At 55.9% G+C, this 20717-nt stretch overlaps 1 protein-coding gene across 3 annotated transcripts in view; it reads left to right on the top strand.

Annotated features, from left to right (window-relative positions):
* INTS3 (integrator complex subunit 3) overlaps positions 1-19501 on the top strand; it is a 38495-nt gene extending 18994 nt beyond the window's left edge. Inside the window, exons 7-30 of one of the 3 annotated variants that reach the window (XM_029936116.1) lie at positions 1755-1899; positions 2817-2946; positions 4318-4415; positions 5853-6044; positions 7232-7319; positions 7769-7848; positions 8230-8321; positions 8621-8727; positions 9423-9542; positions 9767-9896; positions 10544-10598; positions 10826-10929; positions 11624-11668; positions 11872-11991; positions 13543-13696; positions 14615-14683; positions 15874-15949; positions 16342-16455; positions 16772-16841; positions 17627-17794; positions 17996-18096; positions 18215-18287; positions 18447-18603; positions 18706-19501. In XM_029936116.1, coding sequence (XP_029791976.1) covers positions 1755-1899; positions 2817-2946; positions 4318-4415; positions 5853-6044; positions 7232-7319; positions 7769-7848; positions 8230-8321; positions 8621-8727; positions 9423-9542; positions 9767-9896; positions 10544-10598; positions 10826-10929; positions 11624-11668; positions 11872-11991; positions 13543-13696; positions 14615-14683; positions 15874-15949; positions 16342-16455; positions 16772-16841; positions 17627-17794; positions 17996-18096; positions 18215-18287; positions 18447-18603; positions 18706-18783 — 2566 coding nt within the window. In that variant the 3' untranslated portion in view covers positions 18784-19501. Of the gene's footprint in view, positions 1-1754; positions 1900-2816; positions 2947-4317; positions 4416-5852; positions 6045-7231; positions 7320-7768; positions 7849-8229; positions 8322-8620; positions 8728-9422; positions 9543-9766; positions 9897-10543; positions 10599-10825; positions 10930-11623; positions 11669-11871; positions 11992-13542; positions 13697-14614; positions 14684-15873; positions 15950-16341; positions 16456-16768; positions 16842-17626; positions 17795-17995; positions 18097-18214; positions 18288-18446; positions 18604-18705 lie in introns of all 3 variants that reach the window. The other 2 variants (XM_029936115.1, XM_029936117.1) reach the window with 2 other exon arrangements.
* Positions 19502-20717: the final 1216 nt, after the last annotated feature.

Here is a 20717-nt window from a genome sequence, read left to right as displayed (position 1 = left end):
GTGTGAGGCTACCAAAGCAAATGTCCATATTTCCTGTGGTTCAGAAGAGCAGACTTCCTCCCTTATTCACACACCGTCTGGGCACTGCCCCGGCGGAGAGCTGGGTCAGGTGCCATGCAGCGCCACCTAGTGCCCGGGGCTCTGCTCTCTGCTGCGCCTCGGCACAGCCTCAGAGATCTTAGCACGTTCCTGGAGGGTCTTTGCCTTCTGGTGTCCTGGGTCCAATGGTCTCACTCTCTTCTTCTCTTTGGTACCCTATCCCAGGACTCAGAGACATTCATCCCCTCTGCTCACAGTCTTCCGAAATGATCATTCTCATTTTGTTTCCATTCCTGTACTGTAAAGCTGCATTTTCCTCGCTTGGGTAGTTGGGAGTAGTCTCCATGTACAGGCGTCAGATAACTGCCCTACCTTGCTCCTGCCCAACAAAAACTCATCCTTTGGTGTGAGTCCCTAGGTGTTTAAAGCCATCTTCTTGGGATGCCTGGGTGACCCAGTCGGTTTCAGGTGTCCAACTCTTGATTTCACCTCTGGTCATGATCTCACGGTCATGAGATCGAGCTAGGTGTTGGGCTGAGAGCGCAGAGGATTCTGTCTCCCTCTGCCCATTCCCCATGCACATGCATGCTTGCTCGCTCGCTCTCTCAAAAACAAGACAAAACAAAGTCTTCTTCCACATCCCCCCTCCTCCCTCCTTCCCAAGTTTTTCCAAGGCCAAGGAATTAACAGGTAGCATGTGGGGGAGGGGCAGTCCCCGTTGTCCTTGGATTCTGCATTCGTTCTGTAGAAGGAAAAGACTAGAGACTTTTAATTAGGTGTCGTGAGCACTTTTCCGGAATCAGGATGTCGCCTGGTTGGCTTAATTAAACTTTCTCTGGTTCCCTGGCTTCCAGCAGGGGTGCCAGAGCCCTTACAAGTACTTGCTTCAGGGAGATAGCTCCCCCGTTTTGGCAATCTGAGACAGCGCTGGAGGTTTTGTCCTCTCCCCACTATCTTTCCACCCTTTTTAAAGCAGCAGGGAATACACAACTCTTTCATTACCTCCTGTCCCCAGGGAAATTTAACAACTCCTGGGAAAACAGGCTTTGCCATCCAAAGTCATGTTCTTCTTTTTGGATTGTGATTTCGGGCAGGTACCTCATTGTCTGGGAGTGGGAGCAGTGGCCAGAGAGCCAGGGAACCCTGTACAGTATGGCGGGCGGCTGAGGGCAGGCACCATGGCAGGGCTGACCTAGTGCATCCTGAAACCTCCAGGGTCCTCAAGGTGTCTTAGCCCCTGGAGGCCCTCATTCCACACTGTAAGAACTGCTGGCTCTGGGATATCTCTAGAATCTCTCTCTCTCATTCTCTGGGCTGGGTAGAAGCTAGAGTTTAATCTCTGTCCCTAGTGCCTCACATGGTGCTTGTCACATACCTGACAGGCACTCAGTAAATGAACAGGCAAATCAACGAACAGGTATTTGATTGGAAGCTAAATAGTTATGTGAAAAAGAGAGGTTGCTTTCATTTGGTGCTTATCTCCTTTGGACGCTTGGTAGAGTGGTGGGAGGTTGTTCTTACCTGAGCCAATCTATAGTCCAAGATAGGTCATGAGGAGGCAGTCAGGGAAGCAAAGATCCTCCTCCCAGGGCCAATCATCAGACATTTCCGAGGCCCCAGAACCAAGTGTGAGCGTGAACTGGGAGGGGGAGCGCGTCCGGGGAGCGCGTCCAGGCAGCGCGCAGATGCCGGCCCTCCCCCACCCCCTTCCGCAGGGAGTGGGTGCTGAAGAGCAGCATCCTCATCGCCATGGCCGTGTACACATACCTCCGCCTCATCGTCGACCACCACGGGACCGCCCAGCTCCAGGCCCTGCGGCAGAAGGAGGTGGACTTCTGCATGTCGCTGCTTCGGGAACGGGTGAGGGCAAAGACGGGGGCAGGTGGACCTGAGGTGGGACACCTGTGTGCGTCTTGTGTGGTGACCTAGGCTAGAGATGTCGTTTTGGAGCGACGGGGGTGCTTCGAGGCCTGGTGTTTTTTTTCATCATTCTGAAACTGAGGAAGGGAGAAGGTGGGGAATCCGTGGGGACCAGCTCTGACTCCAGGAAATGCTGTCTGTTAGACTGGCACCCTAGGGATTTCCAGGCCCTCTTCAGGGACACTTGCACACCACAGACACCAGCTACCCACTGTTGTGCCACACCGCACACCCGCCTGGGTGACGGTTGTGGTCAGGTGGGCTGACGAGCTGTTCACCGTGATATCTCCCAAGAGAGATGCCGGAGCTCTGATCTTCAATGTAGTAGCTGCTCCTCACATGTGGCAATTTAAAGTTAACCAAAATAAAATTTAAAAATTAAGTTCCTTAGTTGAATTATCCACACACATTTTAAGTGCTCACTAACCACACGTGGCAGTGGTGATCCTTTTGGACAGCACAGAGATGGAGATCATTTCCGTGACCACAGATGGTCCGATTAGGACCAAGTGAGTCTGGGGAAAGGTGTCTGGGGCTGAGCTTGCCAGTCCTGTCCTTTTGGAAGTATAGTCTCTCGACCTGGATCAAAACCGTTCTGGGAAGAGAGAGGAATAGATTGGTGTGAAAGTCAATAGGGCTTCCGTAGTTCCCAGTAACCTATCCTTCTTAGTCTGTCCCCGGCGTCCAGCTCTCTCCCCCAAGCAGCTGGGGCCAGTCCTTTGGAGCCAGAAGAAACCCTCTGGCCCCTTTGGCCCTCTTTCCTTCCTTCCCTAGAACGAGATATTCCTTGGTCCTCCCTGCAGCAGGTAAATTATCCGTGTTTTCATTCCCTCTCCTGTCCCCCTCCCCTCATCAAGTTCATGGAATGTTTGATGATTGGCCGGGACCTCGTACGACTACTTCAGAATGTCGCCAGGATACCAGAATTTGAACTGCTTTGGAAAGATATTATCCATAACCCTCAGGCCTTAAGTCCTCAGTTTACCGGTAAGGAAGGGCCAGGGCACCCTGCCCTTGAGAGGAGGGAGTTCAGCGTGTATGTGCTGAGTGAACCAAGAGGGCAGAGGCTGGAGGGGAGGAGAGGCTTTGGCAGTCAGGAAGGTTGGGACGGGTCAGTTCTGCCCAGCAAAGCTGGATCTGGGGGTGGCAGGGGTTCAGAGCAATTCTTACGGTTCCCAGACAGCTCCTGCCTGGCAGGCTGCTGCTGCCATTGCTCCCAAGAAAAACTGAGGCAGAACCATGATCTTCCCCCTCCTCCGTCTCCCTCCACTTCCTCCTTTCCCCCTCTGCCCTGCCCCCCCCCCCCCCGGCAGTTCTTTGGCTTGGGTGGAGAGCTGATGACCAGTTTCGAGGCTCACTGGGTCCTGCAGAGGAGTCAGAGGTCAGCTCATGAGACTGAGTCAGCAGAGGGGTGGAATTAGCCCTGTAAGAGAATGCTTCTCCCTGGGAGCAGTCTTGCCTCTGATTTCCAAAGGTCTAGCTTAGCCAAAATTCTGTTCAGGGGAGGGAGTCCTGTGTCCCTCTCCCTGACAAGGTCCTTTTGATAGCCCTTTCCCCTTTGCAGGGTCCCTGCCCACCTCCAACATGCATGAGAGAGACAGAGGGAGAGACAAAGAGTGTGTGTGTGTGTGTGTGTGTGTGTGTGTACAGTACATGTGTGTGCACATGGAAACAGTGGTCTGGGCCCTGGAGAGTCAGGGAAGGAGGAGAAGGTCCTAGCCCTCCTTTATATCGTATTGCTCTTATATTGAACATGTGTTGAGTTGTTTTGAGTGCTTCTGTGTGCTAGACACATGTATGTTAATTCATTTAATTCTCAGGACAATCCTGTAAGATGGATATTTTACTTTCCATATTTACAGATAAAGAAAATGAGGTTCAAGAGATTAAGTAATTTGCCCAAGGCCACACAGCTAGTGAGTGTCAGAGGCAGGATTTGGATCCAGGTCTGTCTGACTCCAGAACCCGTGCCTATACCACAACCACAATGATCCCAGGACCCAGGGATGGGACCATCAGAAGCAGGAAGAGAGGCTAGGGTTTCCCATGTTTTCCCATAACTTTCCCACATGTTGCCAACGGAATAATGTGAGTAGGGGCCTCTGAACGGCCAGGAACAGAAGAGGAGTAGTATCTCTGGGTCCTGGGGATGGTGGTTGGTTGGAGCAGAACATTCAGATGCTGGTTAGAGCCCCCACTTGTATCTGTGCTTGACCTCTCTTGGTCTGGTTTCAGAATTTCCCCACGAACAAGACCACTGGCCATAAGTACCTGGCCCAGGTTCCCCACCTGCCTTCTATTCCTTCTAGAAGGTCCTCAGGCTTCTCTCTTTTCTCTTGTCTTAAATACTTGGTCCAGGTATCCTGCAGCTTCTTCAGTCCAGAACATCCCGAAAATTCCTGGCATGTCGTCTAACCCCAGACATGGAGACTAAGCTCCTCTTCATGACCTCCCGGGTAAGCCAATCTTTTGCAGCAGGAACAGAAGCTGCAGGTTGGCTGGGCATCTCCCTCTAACTGGCAGATGCATTAACATTGAGTGCTGGCTGGCAGAGTGGTCGTCGACTGGATACCCAACCTATGTGGCATTGGGCAGGTGCTATGAGCTGGGGAGACAGTGTTAGGCTTCAGCTCTTGTGAAGCTTTCAGTCTGTCTAAAATAGTCGCTAAACCAAAAATTGTACACCAATTATATAATTTACAAGTGTGAAATGTGTGTAAAAGGGTATAGAGAAGTGTCCATTCTGGGAAACCCACCATTCCTCTGGTTGAATGTGAATTCTCAGGAGGAGCTATGGTCTGTTGGTTTCCAAACATGGCTGAGTTCCAGCAGAATTGCTTGAGCTGCACGTTGAATATCCATCTTCCAGGACCCCAGTCTCCCAGATTATCTGATCTGTTTAACAGTTTCCAGGCAACAGCTCCTCTACAGCCAGTCTGGAGTTGGGGAGCCTCTGGCCTAGCCTACTTTTGATTTCCTGAGTCATCCGGGCAAACCGTGCAGACCTGTGCTATAGTGTGTGGTAGCCACTAGCCGCGGGTTGCAATTTAAATTAGTTAAAGCTAGGGGCACCTGGCTCGCTTAGTTGGTAGAGCATGTGACTCTTGATCTCAAGGTAGGGTCATGAATTCAAGCCCCATGTTGAGTGTAGAGGTTACTAAAAATAATTACTAAAAATAATTTAATAAGTAAGTTAATTAAAGCTAGGTAAAATAAAAGATTCAGTATCTCAGTTGTGGTTAGCTACATTTTAAATGGTCAGTAATCCTCATCATTGCAGAAAATTCTTTTGGACGGTGTTGGTCCTAGATGTATCTTCGTGTTAACCTTTCTGCTCTCTGGTTTGGTTGAATTTTGAGAACAGAAGAGGAAGCCCAGATTAGAGTCTGATTGGGGAAGGAAGTGCTGCAAGAAGGTTTGCAGAGCCTGTGTTCCTGGGATGGTGACCCTGTGGCCCCCGGCCAGCTTCCCGTCAGGCTCCGCTCTTGTTCTTGAGGAGCATTCCTTGCTCTCCACAAGGGGCTTGAGGAAAGAAGAAAAGTGGTGCCTACTGGACTGTCAGTGACCGGAACAGGAGGAAGGAACCAGAACCCAGCTGCAGTCACAGCTGGGGGTAATTGGGACATTAGGTTGGCGGGGGGCACAGAGGCGCCCCTGGCCAGAGATGTGTGCAAGGGAAGGTTCTTGGCAGCTTTTTCCAGTCAAGGAAGATTTAAATCAGGGAGTCTTCCCACAGGAGGAGAGGCCTGAGAAGAAAGTCTGAGTTAGGGAGTGAGCTGAGGGGTGCGATGGAGGGCAGGCAACGCCGGATGCCGAGTGCTGTGCTGCTGCTCCTCAGCCCAAGGCCCCGCCCCTCCTCGCCAGTCCCTCCAGCACCCCCTTCCTCTCTCCAGGTGCGGTTCGGGCAGCAGAAGCGCTACCAGGATTGGTTCCAGCGCCAGTACCTGTCAACCCCAGACAGCCAGTCTCTGCGCTGTGACCTCATTCGCTACATTTGTGGAGTTGTCCACCCTTCTAATGAAGTACTGAGTTCAGATATCTTGCCCCGCTGGGCCATCATTGGCTGGCTCCTGACGACGTGCACGGTGAGGGGCTGGGCTGTGGGGTGGAGCCTCTTGGTCTCGTTCCTTGAGTTTCCCGTATTTCCACGCGTCTTCCTGACTCTCTGGGCCTCCTGACCCCTCCAGACCCCGTCCTTCACTTCCTTCCTGCTAAATGTCGGCCTTCATCCTGCCGCTGTCCATCTCTCTGGGAATTGACTGCACTCAGTCTTTCCCATCTGGGTTTGGAGTTGGACAGGTTCATCTCTGTCTTTACTGTTGATCCCCAAGCCCAGATTTCTTCTTTTTTAAAAATTTTTTAAAAATGTTTTTTAGTTATTTTTGAGAGACAGAGACCATGCGAGCAGGGGAAGGGGCTGAGAGAGAGGGAGATACAGAATCGGAAGCAGGCTCCAGGCTCTGAGCTAGCTGTCAGCACAGAGCCTGACGCAGGGCTCGAACCCACGAACCATGAGATCATGACCCGAGCCAAAGCCAGATGCTTAACCGACTGAGCCCCCCAGGCGCCCCTCCCGCCCCCCAAGCCTGGATTTCTGAGGCCTCCCTGTGTTTACCTTTAGCTCCCAGAACCAGATGTGGTTATTCCTCTGAATGGCTCCTTCCTCAGATTCAGGGCTTGGCTTAGACTCTCACTTTACAGCCTTTTGGCATCAGCTTTGGATACTTGTGCAAACCTAGGGACTCCATAAGGGAGCCATTTCTTTCAGCATTTTCCTCTCTGTTCCGTAGGGGGGGAAACTCCAAACTGTCTGCTCTCTGGCCTTTCGCTGCCTTCTGACCTCGGCCAACAGAGTTCCCCTCCCCTGGCTGACTGGGTCCTTGGAATGTGCTGACTCAGACACAGCCACAGGCTCTTCTGAGGGGGCTCTCAGCCGGGAGTGTCCCCCAGGAGCCCAGGAAGGGCAGCCGAGCCCTAGTCTGAGTGCCCTGTCAGCTCGGCCCCGTTCTCCTTCTCTAGGAGCAGGGCTGTGTTCTTCTGGATGAACAAGAACTCAGGTCAACGCCTGGCCCCTTGGTTGGTGAGACCAAGGCCAGTCTCACACATGCAGACTTGGGTGCCCCTCTCCCTGGAGGCTTCCGTCTGTGTCACTAGGAACTGAATTCATTTCATAGATGGGCAGCCACGTGGACCCTAATGTCTACCTCGAACTTGTGCCGGGAAGGTTGCTGTTTGATGAAACCAGCCCTCCTTTCTCACCTCTCTCTTCCAGTCAAATGTCGCTGCCTCCAATGCCAAGCTGGCTTTGTTTTACGACTGGCTCTTCTTTAGCCCAGACAAGGATAGCATTATGAACATAGGTATGTGACTGGGAGCAGTTAACGCCACCGCCATCTGCCAGGCCGCCGCCTGGTCTTGGTGACAATGGTCATATCTGGGAGCAGCTCCATTGTTCCTCACCAGGGCGCCCTTGACGCAGAAGGAAGATGGCCTGCACGAGGCCAAGTACGCTCTCCCCATCTCTTGCCCTAGAGCCTTCTGCTTGGGCTCCGGTGGGCAGGCCAGGGAGAGGGCTGAGCGGTGCCCTGCTTTTCCTCTCCCACCACCTCCCTCCTCCAAGCCGAATGCTGGACAAGGGAAATGAGGGCTAGGAGCTGTTTCGGGTTGTCTGCTTTCGGGTCTGCTCAGTGGGAGTAGGGGATGGGGGTACAGCTCTCTTTTGGAACCCGTCATCTATTCTGATGCCTTGTTTCATGGAATTGGGAACAGACTGCCTGATGCGGGGGCCCTTTAATCCTCTCTTCTCCAGAACCAGCCATCCTGGTCATGCACCACTCCATGAAGCCACACCCAGCCATCACTGCCACACTCCTGGACTTCATGTGCCGCGTAAGTGTGTGTCCCTTCACCTTACAGGTCTTCCCAGTGCCCTTCATTGTGGGGGCCGCTGTAATCCTAGGTCGTGGCCCCCAAGTTAGTGAGCACTCACCTTCCCTATCCCGCCAGCTCCATGGGACCTTCCCGTGTCTCCGTGGGCTTTCTTGACTTGAGGGTTAACGGCTAAGATAGAATCTGGTCTCTCAGAGGAATAGCCAGGTCTAGTAAGAATTAACCATGTTAGCAGCTTGGAATGGTCAGGACCATTCTAGACTTTTCTCCAGTCATACTCACCAGTGTCTCCTGATCAAAACTGAAGCAGCCTTTTAGATCTAGTTCAGAACACTCTGGATGGAAAGTCGTGTGCTCATTCTCCCCTCCCTTCCCTTCCAGATCATTCCCAACTTCTATCCACCGTTGGAGGGCCACGTGCGACAGGGTGTCTTCTCCTCTCTCAACCACATTGTGGAGAAACGGGTCTTGGCGTAAGAACTTCATGTGCCTGTAGGCAGGTGGGGGGAAAGGTGGTTTTCTCCTGTGTCACTAGGCCAGGCACGTCCAGATACTGTCAGGCCACTGCTGACCCTTTTTTCTTGACTTGTATAGAATGGCCCCACCGTAGACGGCTGGGAATATGTCCTCTTGACTCTTACAGAGATTTCTGTCTTGCCGTCATATCCCGAGGCTCTGAGCGCGGCCCATAGACCTCTCTCCCTAAGTGCACGCCGCATTGGAGGTGAGGGGCTGCGACGTGGACCTTCATTCGTGTCCCCCCCCCCCCCAGGCATCTGGCTCCCCTGTTCGACAACCCCAAGCTGGACAAGGAGCTGCGGGCAATGCTGAGGGAGAAGTTCCCGGAGTTCTGCAGCTCTCCCAGCCCGCCTGTGGAAGGTGTGGGGCCCTCCCTCCTGTCACCTGCGTGAGACGCCCAGGGCTCTGAGCCGTGTGGGGCGTCTCCCAGCGCAGCTCTCCACCTCCATGACCGGCCCCACTTCCTCTTTTGATGCCTTTATGTGTTACCTTCTCTGGTTCTCCCTCTGTCGGGCCCTACCTGACTTTTGCTGGCCTCTCTTGCTCCTCAGCGCCTGTTTTTTCTCTCAGTAAATAGCTTCCCCTCCGCAGGGAGGGCTTTCGTGGGATGTGTGTCTGCCTCCCTGGGCCTTCACGCGCCTCCCCTCTGTCCACATCCCTGGCCCTTGGCCCCTGAGAACAGGTGGTCATACTGGGTCTCAGACTGGCTCCCAGTCACATACGCGCACCCTTTTGTGCTTTGGGGTGGGGCTGAAGCCAAGCAGAGCTTCCCAGCTCGGTTTTGAAGTGCAGCACACTTGGGACCATCCCTGGCCTCACATACTCGCTGACGCGGGCTGAGCGCAGCGGGCTCCCTCGCTGTTCTTGCTTCTGGCAGGATCCGCCTGTGCCTTGTGGAAGGTTGTGAGGACAAGGGGGTGTCCTTCCAGGGTCTGTTGTGCCCTTAGGTCGTGAGCTGCCTGTGAGCCCACCTGCTCCCCGGCCTCCCCTTTCCAGAGTGTCAGTCATGTTAGGTCACAGGAGGCCGTTGGATGCCTTGTCTCTTTCCTCCCAAGTCAAACTTGAGGAGCCGGTTTCCGTGGAGATGGACAACCACCTGTCAGACAAGGATGAGGGTTGCTACGACAACGCGGAGGCAGCCTTCAGTGATGACGAGGAGGACCTCAGCAGCAGAGGTGCGTGCAGCAGCAAAAGGGCTCGGGTGGCAGGAGCGGCCTCCAAGTTAGTTTGCTTAGCAGGGTTACTAGACGAGACTCCAGGGCACAGAGCCCCACCCTTGTCTGTCCCCGAGGCTGGGTATTGCCCACATGTGGGAGGCGACGTGGAGGGCCCTCTGCACGCGTGGTGGCTGGCGCCATCCCTGTGGCTGGCATTTGGGCAAGTGTCTGCTTCCCTCCAGGAAAGAAGAGAGAGTTCCGCTTCCACCCCATCAAGGAGACAGTTGTGGAGGAGCCCGTGGACATCACCCCATATCTGGACCAACTGGACGAGTCCCTAAGGGACAAAGTACTCCAGCTCCAGAAGGGGAGGTGGGTGCGTGGCTTGTCCTTGGCCTCAGGAGACTGAGTCCCAGCTTCCTCGTGTACCGAGCAAGGGTGCGGGGGATGTGGAGAGGCAGTGGGAGCTCTGGGCTGTGCCTTCTTCCTTGTTCCCTAGCACCTGCTTCTCACTCTGTAGTTTTTCTTTTTCTTTCTTTTTTTTTTTTTTTTAATGTTTATTTTTGAGAGACAGAGAGACAGAGCAGGGACAGGGGAGGGGCAGAGACAAAGTGAGACATAGATTCCAAAGCAGGCTTCAGGCTCCAAGCTCCAGGCTCCCAGCTCCAGGCTCCGAGCTGTCAGCACAGACCCTGACTTGGAGCTCAAACTCACAAACTGAGATCATGACCTGAGGTGAAGTTGGGTGCTTAGCCAGCTGAGCCACCCAGGCGCCCTAACTCATAGGTTCTGAAGACAAGAGCCTCTGAGCACCAAAGCAGGGTGGTAGGGATTTCCCTTCTCTTAGGGCCTCTGCATGGAGAGCAGCAAATTCTGCCCTAACGCCTCCCCCCACCCAAGCCAGGATTCACCCAGGCCTCCTTTGCTTTGTTTTTGCGTGAGTGTGCTTTGCTGGGTGTGTGTCCTGCCCTCTGCTGTCATGTACGTCCCTGCCATTTCCTCTCCATTCTGCACCGCAGTGACACCGAGGCCCAATGTGAGGTCATGCAGGAAATCGTGGACCAGGTCCTGGAGGTGAGGGAACCGCCCCCCCTTAAGGAGGAAGCAACCCAGCCCGCCCAGCGCAGTGCTCCCCACCCAAGCAGCTGGCTCCTTCCTTCCCGTGTCCCAGATGGGTCCCCTCACGGGCAGGAGCTTGTTGGTCCTGGAGGTGGCAGCAGATGAGTGCAGTGGCTCTGGGTGGTGGGGACAGTGAGGCTTGGGTCACATGGTGAGAGCCCGCCCCTTGTGTCCCCACCCAGGAAGACTTCGACTCCGAGCAGCTGTCTGTCCTTGCTTCCTGCCTGCAGGAGCTCTTCAAAGCTCACTTTCGAGGGGAAGTGTTGCCTGAAGAGATCACTGAGGAGTAAGGCTTCCTGACCCCTCCATTCACCCCCAGGCTTCTGGGAGCAAATTTTATTTTCAAGTAATCTCTGTACCCCTGTGTGGGGCTCAGACTTAAAACCCTGAGCTCAAGAGTCACCTGCTCTACCGACTGAGTGAGCCCCTCTCTTCACTTGTTTTAAGCCTCCGCATGTGCCCATTCATTTAAGGGTTTATTTTTGCCTGCTGAATGCAGATACAGGGCAGTGGACTGGTGGCCTTTCCTGTGTGCCCTGTCCCTGCGCCTCCTGCCCCTGCCGCTCTAGGTAGGATTGGACCCTTGCCTGTCTCCTCCCTGAAGGGCAGAAATCTCATTCTTTTTTCTTATGTTCATTTATATTGAGAGAGCACGGGTCGGGGTGGGGCAGAGAGAGCAAGACAGAAAATCCCAAGCAGGCTCCATGCTGTCATCAGCGAGCCCGATGCGGGGCTTGAACCCATGAACTGTGAGATCACAACCTGAGCCAAAGTCAGACATTTAACCGACTGAGCCCCACAGGTGCCCCAGAAATCACATTTTCAGTGACAGTCACAACCCAGACTGTCCGAGCCTCTGCGGCAGCAGGAAGTTTACCTTTGGTTAGGACAGGAGCAGGCTGGCGTCTAGCCCCCATATGTGTCTGTCTGCAGCCCACTTTCTCCACTCACAGACTCTCCGGTGTCCCCTCCTCCCGCAGGTCCCTGGAAGAGTCTGTGGGAAAGCCTCTCTACCTGATATTTAGGTAAGGACCCAGCCGCCAGAGGCACTGCTGGGCTGTCGTCCCTCCTGTTGGTGGGCATATGCCTCTGTCCGGGGGTAGTGGGACTCCCTTTCCAGAAGGAAGGGGTTCGCAGGGGACATGGACAGCCCACGCCTCCCCAGAGGCTGCACAGGGGAGTCTGCCCCGCGTCGAGTTCTTTCTTTCCTCCCATTTGCCTCGTCCAGGAACCTGTGCCAGATGCAGGAGGACAACAGCAGCTTCTCTCTGCTTCTGGACCTTCTCTCCGAGCTGTATCAGAAACAGCCTAAGATCGGCTACCACCTGCTGTACTACCTGAGGGCCAGGTGGGTAGGAGCCCCCCGTGGGCGTGCGGACGCCCCCGCTCATGGCTGTCTGTCATCACCAGGGCTTTCTCTGTGTTCAGGTTTTTTTAATAACAGCTTTAAAGTATGTCATTCCGTGGTTTTAAATTGTACAAACCATTGCTACTGGCTACTCGAGAACATTTTTGTCCACCCCAAGAGAACCATGGGTCCAGCTAGTAGTCACTTTTCCATTGTCCCTTTCCTCTCACCCGTTAACCACTGTCTTCAGAGATTTACGTTTTCTGTTCATGTCACGTAAATGGAATCCTACGATGTGTGATTTTCTGTGTCTGGCTTTTCTCACTGAATGTTTTGGAGGTTCCTCCTCGGCATGGCCGCACCACGGTGTGTGGAGCCACTCACCCACCAGCGGACATTGGTTTGTTTCTGCTTTTTTGTCTGTTGTGAATAGAGCTGCTCTGAGCATTCACATACAGGTTTTTACCTGGACATGTGTTTCCAGTTTCCCGGGGTACATATACCCAGGAGTGGAACTGTAGGGTCACACTAACTCATTTTAAATCTGTGAGGAGCTGCCTCACAGCACCTGTCTTACATTCCCGCCAGCGGTGTGGGAGGCGCCAGTTTCGGGTGCTCCCCAATGGCCCTGGGAGCCGTCCTGATGGGCCTGAAGTGATGTCTCCCTGGGGTTTTGATTTGTGTTTTCCTGATGGTTAATGATGTTGAGCTTCTTTTCACATGCTTATTGGCCATTTGCCTATTTTCTTTGAAGAAATGTATCTTCAGATCCTCTCCTATTTTTTTTAATGTTTGTTTTTGAGAGAGAGAGCTAGCAAGCATGAGTGGGGCAGGGGCAGAGACGAGAGAGAGAAAAAGAGAGACAGAGGATCCAAAGCACAGAGCCGGATGCAGGGCCTGAACTCACAAACCGTAAGAATGTGACGTGGGCCAAAGTAGGATGCTGAACTGACTGAGCCCCCCAGGTGCTCCTTCCTCTCCTATTTTTTAATTTGGGTTATTCATCTCTTTATTGTTGATTTTTAAGAGTTTTTTTTTAATATTCTGGATACACGTCCCTTATGAAACATATGGTTTGCAAATATTTTCTCATTCTGCAGGCTGTCTTCTCACTCTTTTGGTGGCTCCTTTGAGACACATAAGTTTTACATGTTGTTGAATCCAGTTTATTTTTTCTTCTGTCACCTGGGCTTGTGGTATCATGCAGATTCACTCCTGTGGTTTCTTCTACGACTGTGGTCTTCAGTCCTTATGTTTAGGCCTTAACCTCTTCTGAGTTGTCTCGTATGTGACGTGAGGCAGGGTCTGCCCGCGTCACCGCCCTCACTGCTCAGCTCCCTAGCCTGACCCGAGCCCTCTCCCCCGTTGGACTGTCACCAGTTAGCAACTTTGTTGATTATGGTCAGCGCCCTGTTGGGATCACTGAGGAAGGCAGGGGAGGGCCCCAGGCCACGGGCCAGATTTGCCCAGAGCGTCAGGGGCTGCAGAGGGGGTCCAGAGGGGGCCGACTTAGGGGCCAGGCTGCTGGCTCAGGCCCGACTGGTCTTGCAGCAAAGCCGCTGCTGGGAAGATGAACCTGTATGAGTCGTTCGCCCAGGCCACCCAGCTGGGCGACCTGCACACCTGCTTGATGATGGACATGAAGGCCTGCCAGGAGGACGACGTGCGGCTGCTATGCCACCTCACGCCCTCCATCTACACGGAGGTCAGTGTCGTGCAGGACTGCGGGGAGAAGAGGGGAGAGGGGTGGCTGTGCCAGGCGGGCTCACAAGGCCACGCCCCACCGCTCATTGTGTTCGGCCCTGCCCCTCCTTTACCTCCCTCCTGGCCTCGGTGGGCCCCTCCCCCACACTAAAAAATGCCTCCTGTTCTGTGCTTTGTGGTGTGAGTTGGAGGCTGGGCCTCTGGCTGCACCCTCTGGACCCAGGACCAGGCCCCTGGCCACGTCCACACTCCTGCCCTCTGATGGTCACCCTCAGTTTCTCTCTAGGGGGTTCCAATGAGCACAGTCTTTGTGGTGGAGACTTTCTGGTTTCCTCACCGTATTCTCTAGGAACTAGGACACCAGAGGAGGCACCACCTCTTCCTCCCCTTGGCGAAAGTTCCCAGGAACAGGGACATGAGGGCACAGGGTGTGGGTGTGACAGGAGGAGGTGTGATCTCCCCCGAAGCCTGCAGGGGCGGTTTTTCCCCTTCTCCCGCCCAAGAAGCCCCCCATGCACCCTAAACACTCTGCACCTTCGCTGCTTTGGCTGAGGATTTTCATAGATTGGATTTGTTTTTATTGCCAGGGACACGAAGGCATATTTTGTCACCGTTGCCACTCGGCACTCCCCATCACGTCCAGTCCTTGATTCTAATTTCATCTCTAGACAGCTCCCCATTTCTTTTCTGACACACACACTCTCCCCGTGGTATGGACACAAAGAGAACAAATTTCAGCTGTTGAAAGAGTCCCGGCTTCACAGCTGTTGGATCTTTGTTTAGGGACCTGTGTTAGGGCCCCAGGTCTGCCTAACACTGCCCTCGCCTGAGCACGTGGGAAGGAAGGGGGTCGGTTATGAGGTGCAAGCCAAGGGGGCACCCTGGACTCCTGTGCCAGCTTCTGTCTTTTCCCGGCCAGTTTCCAGATGAGACGTTGCGGAGCGGTGAGCTGCTGAACATGATCGTGGCTGTTATTGACTCTGCCCAGGTGCGCAGGGGGCTCCCATCGTGGGAAAAGCCGGCTGGGGGCCGGAAGGGAAGTGGGTCCTCTGGGAGGCAGGCTGGCCTCCCTTCCTCTACTTCTGGGCACTCCGGTTCCACAAGGAAAGCGAGGAGGGGATGGTGGTGGTGGTTGGTTTGTTTTAGCTCTCAACTGTCTTTCTCCTTGGCTCCGGGTGAAAATGGTCAGGCCATTGACCTTTCTACTGTGCACAGAGCCCCCAGGAGAGCAGCGTTGCTAAAGCATTCTCACACGGGACTAGGATTCATTTCTGCTCCTCGTCGCCACTTACTTGGCCCCATTTATGATAGAGGAGCCCTTCATTTTTGGCCTTTTTAAAAAATTTTTTTTATGTTTTGTTTAAGTTTTGAGAGAGACAGACAGTGTGATCAGGGGAGGGACAGAGAGAGAGGGAGAGACAGAATCCAAAGACAGGCTCCAGGCACTGAGCTAGCTATAAGCACAGAGCCCGATGCAGGGCTTGAACCCACGAACCATGAGATCATGACCTGAGCCAAAGTTGGACACTCAGCCCACTGAGCCACCCAGGCGCCCCTCCTGGCCTTTCTCTTACCCACACTTCTGTCCCAGAGCTGAGCCTCCCACCGCCCTTCCCTCCTTCTCAGACACAGGCTGGAATGGGAGCTGGCAGCCTTGGGCCAGGTAGACCAGTTGCCCTTCTCTCTGCTGTCAGGGTGTGGAAACCACTTAAATGGGTTGGTTTGTTTTTTTAGCTATTTTGTCTCCAAACAGGCCTGTTGCTCCTCACCAGCCCCTTTATCCTTCAGACACCCAGCACCCATCATTTCCTCCCCAGCCCTTGAAACTAGATTGTCACTTCCCCTGGTTTTTCCCTGTGTGAGCCCTCCTATGCCTCCTTCCATACTAGCTTCTTTGCCTCTTTTAGAACCAATGGCGGCGCCTGGGTGGCTCAGTCGGTTAAGCTTCCGGCTTAGGCTCAGGTCACGATCTCACGGTTCATGGGTTCGAGCCCCACATTGGGCTCTGTGCTGACAGCTCAGAGTCTGGAGCCTGCTTCAGATTCTGTGTCTCCCTCTCTCTCTCTCTCTCTCTCTCTCTGACCCTCCCCTGCTCGTGCTGTCTCTGTCTCTCAAAAATAAATTTAAAAAAAATTAAAAAAGAACCAATGGGTTTTTCCTCTCCCTCCCCAACCTCAGCTCCAGGAGCTGGTCTGCCATGTGATGATGGGAAACCTGGTTATGTTTCGAAAGGACTCAGTCCTCAACATACTCAGTAAGTGAGCAGACCACGACAGACACCTGGGGGGAGAGGGTGGCATCCTGGGTATTTCCTAGTGATAGCAGAGCTGGCTCTGGGGCTGCGAACGGGATAGACCGCCGGTGTGCCCTGCTGTGCGGGCTCGGCCAGTGTCTCTGGGTCAGTTTCTTGCTTAGGCTGTGGGAGCACAGAAGCGGTACGAAGTCTCAGAAATAACAGAGGGCGATTATCTGTAGCGTCAGGGTCACTGTCCCTCCCTGCTTGGGATGCTGGGTAGTCTGCAGATTAGCCGTGTGTGTGTGTGTGTGTGTGTGTGTGTGTGTGTGTGTGCGCGCGCGTGCACGAGAGAGGGGGTGGTAGGGAGAGGGGGAGAGAGAGAGAACACGCCACTTCTCTGTCCCTTGCAGTCCAGAGCCTGGACTGGGAGACCTTTGAGCAGTACTGTGCCTGGCAGCTCTTCCTGGCCCACAACATCCCCTTGGAGACCATAATCCCCATCCTGCAGCACCTCAAATACAAAGGTGAGTAGGGTCGTGGGCAGGGAGAATTGGGAGAGGGACAGGGCAAGGCCAAGGCCCCACTGCTGCCCCTCCTGGAGGCGCGGTGCTAAAGGCCAGGCTCCCTGTCGGTCACCTCTGCTGGGTCACCTCTGCTCTTCAGAGGCATCCTGCAGGTGGGGCCGCCGCCCCAGGTGGGAGCAAGGGCTCAGGAGCAGGGGTGGGTGGTTCTGCCCCGGAAGACCAGAAGACCGTCCTGGTCCTTGCTCCTTCGGGTGGCTGTGGACTGGGGGATGGGAGACATGCTAGCATTCCCCCTGGAACTCTGCCCTCTCAGCAGCTTCTACCTGCCCCCTCACAGAGCACCCAGAGGCCCTGTCTTGCCTGTTGCTTCAGCTCCGAAGAGAGAAGTAAGTTCTACTTGTAGGGACTCTAGGTCCCAGTCACGGTGTTCCGAAAGATAGCCCCCTCAAAGGATTCCTGCCCTGCCCCTTCAGAGGCCCGCCACACTTCCTCCTGTTGTGGACAACTGCTCTTCTGCCCTTCCCCCACCACGATTTACAAACAGGCAGCTCCCCTGGGATCCAGGCTTGGCTTCCGCTGGACTTTGCACCCCTGCCCACCAGGAGCTGCCCTGGGAGGAGGGGGTGGGGTGGGGGACCGGACATCCCTGTTTCCTGCTCCCCACCCCACCCCCCTCCCGAGGCCACGGGGCTAACGTGGAGGAGTCCATCCGCCTCCCCTGCTGGCACTTTCCCAGCCGCTGGGTATCGTTTCCTTTGTATCTCTTGCCTGCCTTCTGCCTTCTCTACTCTCGCCTGAGAGATGAGAGATGGTACAGAGTGTCCTTCGGGAAGTGGGCAGGTTGGGGGCTGTGGCTTGCCAGCCCCTCCCCAGCGTCTTCTCTGGGTGGGTACTGTGCTGTGCTTTTGCCTCCCTGGCCCATTTCCGGACTGTTCTGGGCGCGGTGGGGGAGATTCGGGAGCCGCTTCCCCAGCACGTGCCAGCTGCCACCACAGAAAGCAGAGAATCACTTCTGTGTCCCGGCCTCGGCAAAGGACAAAATGAACATTTCTGGGAGAGAGGGCGTGAGGGCAGGAAGCTGCAGACTCCGGTGGGGCGTCGAGGGCTGAGGTTTGGGGAATAAATAGGTGGGAGAGAGCAGGGGTTCCTGAGGGCCCCCTCCCGCCCCCAGGCCCAGCGAGGAGATGGTGAAGATGGTGCTGAGCAGGCCGTGCCATCCCGACGACCAGTTCACCACCAGCATCCTGCGGCACTGGTGCATGAAGCACGACGAGCTGCTGGCTGAGCACATCAAGTCCCTGCTCATCAAGAACAACAGCCTCCCGCGCAAGAGGCAGAGGTGGGAGGGCCGGGGGTGACCTCTAGTGGCCCGAAGCTGCATGGTGTGCGGGATGGCCCCTTCCCCTCTTTGCCTAGTGCCCTGTGGCTGGCCCCTGTTCTCCTCCAGCCTTCCCCGCAGGGGCTGCCCCTGGTGGGGAGGGGTCCCACACTCCTCTAGCCCTCCCCTCGCGCTCAGACTCCGGCTGTGCGCTTCCTGCAGCCTGAGGAGCTCCAGCAGCAAGCTGGCGCAGCTGACCCTGGAGCAGATCCTGGAGCACTTAGACAACCTTCGTCTCAACCTGACCAACACCAAGCAGAACTGTACGCATCGCAGAGCCCTGAGCCCGGAGTGCATGGCGGGTGGGGGTGGGGGCCCGAGAGCCGCACGCTCCCACACCTGTCACTGCCCCTCCTTCCCCGCTCTTCCTTCTCGCTCTAGTTTTTAGCCAGACCCCGATTCTGCAGGCCCTGCAGCACGTGCAGGCAAGCTGCGACGAGGCCCACAAGATGAAGTAAGGCTCCTGCGCCTGCGGCCTTGGGGAGCGTGGGAGGACCAGGGGAGGGGCCTTTGGGAATGAGCATGCAGTGACCAGCAAGGGAAACAGACCCGGGCGGGGGCAGGAGAGAGGCCAGGAGGAGTGTGCTAGAGGGTGCCGCCTTCTTGCCCTCAGATTCAGCGATCTCTTCTCCCTGGCTGAGGAGTATGAGGACTCATCCACCAAGCCGCCCAAGAGCCGGAGAAAAGCAGCTCTGTCCAGTCCCCGCAGTCGCAAGAATGCCACCCAGCCACCCAATGCCGAGGAGGAGTCCGGCTCCAGCAGTGCCTCTGTGAGCACCCCCGCCGCCGTGTGGAGCAGCAGTGGGAGCCGGGGCGCGGGGCCGGCAGCTGCCGAGGCTAGTGACACCTCCCACCCCCAAAATCTCTTCTAGGAGGAAGAAGACACAAAACCGAAGCCCACGAAGCGGAAACGGAAAGGGTCCTCTGCAGTGGGGTCTGACAGTGACTGAGGCCCTGTGTTCCCGCCTCACCCCTGGTTGGACTGCCCTCCCGTTCTTGGTGAATCAAAGGTTCCTAAGGGCTGGGGAGAGAGTGGGGAGACACGCTCTCTTCCCGAGCCCACAGTGGGGAGGATGCGCTGCTCCTCTGGCTCAGCCTGAGACGCCGCCATGCAGCCCCGCCCCCTTCCTCTCTGCCTGGGCCCCATCACACTGCTGCTTCCACCCACTCATCCCACCGAAGCCAGAGGCTGTGGGAACCCTGGCCCCTGCGGGTCCTTTGCCCCTGCCCCTCCCCAGCCTCCCAGAAAAGAGAAATGGCTGCTGTCCAGAGAGGCCAGGTATGGGAGTGAAGACGGTATGGATGCCTGTTCCCACGTTACCCATCAGGCCCTGATTTGCTCTGGACAGCCATTTCATGTCTGTCCTCCTGTGTGCAGTGCGCATTTCATCAGTGACTTGGCCCACCTGCCTGTTCTCAACATGGGGCAGGTGCCCCAAGAGTGCAGGCAGGGATGGGAGAAGGAGGCCGCAGCCCCCATAGGCCTTCTAGCTGGTGTTGGCTGACATTGGCACTCCAGGCTGGGCCAGAGCCCTGGGGCTCCTGGAGGGAGCTGCGTCTGCAGAACTGTCAAATGGTCCTATCCCCTTGGCTCTTTTTCTGTTTTGGTTTGGTTTTTTTGACAGAGATAATCGCGTTTTAAAAGTTTTTAAATGATAATAAAACAAGCCAGAACCTCATTTGTGCTGGAGTCGCTGCCCCCACTTGCCCTAGAGTGCCTACAGGCCGTCCCCTCTTTTGTGGCTCTGCAAGGTCCCCTTTTGCCTTCCTGCCCACCCTCTTGTCTGCAGGCGGAGAGGCTTTCGCCTCAATGTCCCCCACCTGTCCAGCCTCCCTACTGACGTGGGCAGAGCGCCAGGCCCTGACCTGTCCGGGCACCACCTCCCTATGGGCTGAACTCTGTGCGCCTCCCTGCTTCTCTCCTCGGCAGAAGTATTTGTCCCGCTGAGTAGGTCTGTGTGGTCCCCAAGTACTGGAGGACTGCTTGGGGGTGAGGGGTGCCCCAACTCAGATTCTGAAGGACAGAAGTGCGCCTGGGGGCGGTGCTCAGGTCTCCGTGAGAAAGGACCCTTTTTGTTCCACGGTCTGACCACTTGCCCATCCGTGTGTCCCCGCACGCCCCCTTGGCTGCCCTGGAGACCAGGTGGCCAACTGAGGAGGGAGTGCATCCTGGTGGAGGACAGACCCCGCCTTCGAATTGGTCTTTTACAGAATCCAGTCTCCCCTCCCTCGAGTTACTAACTACTCCGGCCTCTCCCGTGCCTCCCCCGACCCGCTCCTTCCCGTTCCCTCCTCCCCAGTTAAACCCGGGATGGAAAACTTTCGCTGGCCCCTAGTTATTGGTGCCCTTGCCTGAAGGGAGGGGCCTCCGCCGTCGTCCCTCCGGAGCGCGGGCCGCCCGGGCCCCAGCCGTCCCGCGGCGCTGCTGCTGGCGCCCGGGAAGGGCGCGTCGGGCCCGAGTTCCTTGGTGTGTCTGGGCAGACTCAGAGGCGTCCTCGGGCCAGGACTCCGCCGTTCAGCCAGATGCCCGAGCCGCCCGGGGGGGGAAAACCCGGCCTCGGGAGGCTGTGGGTCTCCGGCCGTCGGGGAGCGAGTGCGAACAGGGCGGAGCGCAGCGGCGGGGAGGGCAGGGAGCCCTGGGCCGCCCCCCACCCACGCACTCCCGTCTCTGCTCTGCGCCCCTGGCAGGGGGTGGTGCACCCAGGGCAGGGGGTGGGGCGAGCGGGTGGGACAGGGTCGTGTGCCTGCGCACGCGCGCTCCCGGGAAAGAGAGAACTCGGCGCAAAAGCGGGCGGCCCCAGTTTTCGGAAGGGAGCGACGGGGCCGGACGGAGGACGAGGGCACTATGGCCGCGCTCCTGCCGCTGCTGCTGCTGCCGCCGCTG

This window comes from Suricata suricatta, chromosome 3 (assembly GCF_006229205.1).
Source record: "Suricata suricatta isolate VVHF042 chromosome 3, meerkat_22Aug2017_6uvM2_HiC, whole genome shotgun sequence".
In the NCBI taxonomy this organism is placed as follows: Eukaryota; Metazoa; Chordata; class Mammalia; order Carnivora; family Herpestidae; genus Suricata; species Suricata suricatta.
This window is presented reverse-complemented; position numbering and strand designations above follow the sequence as displayed.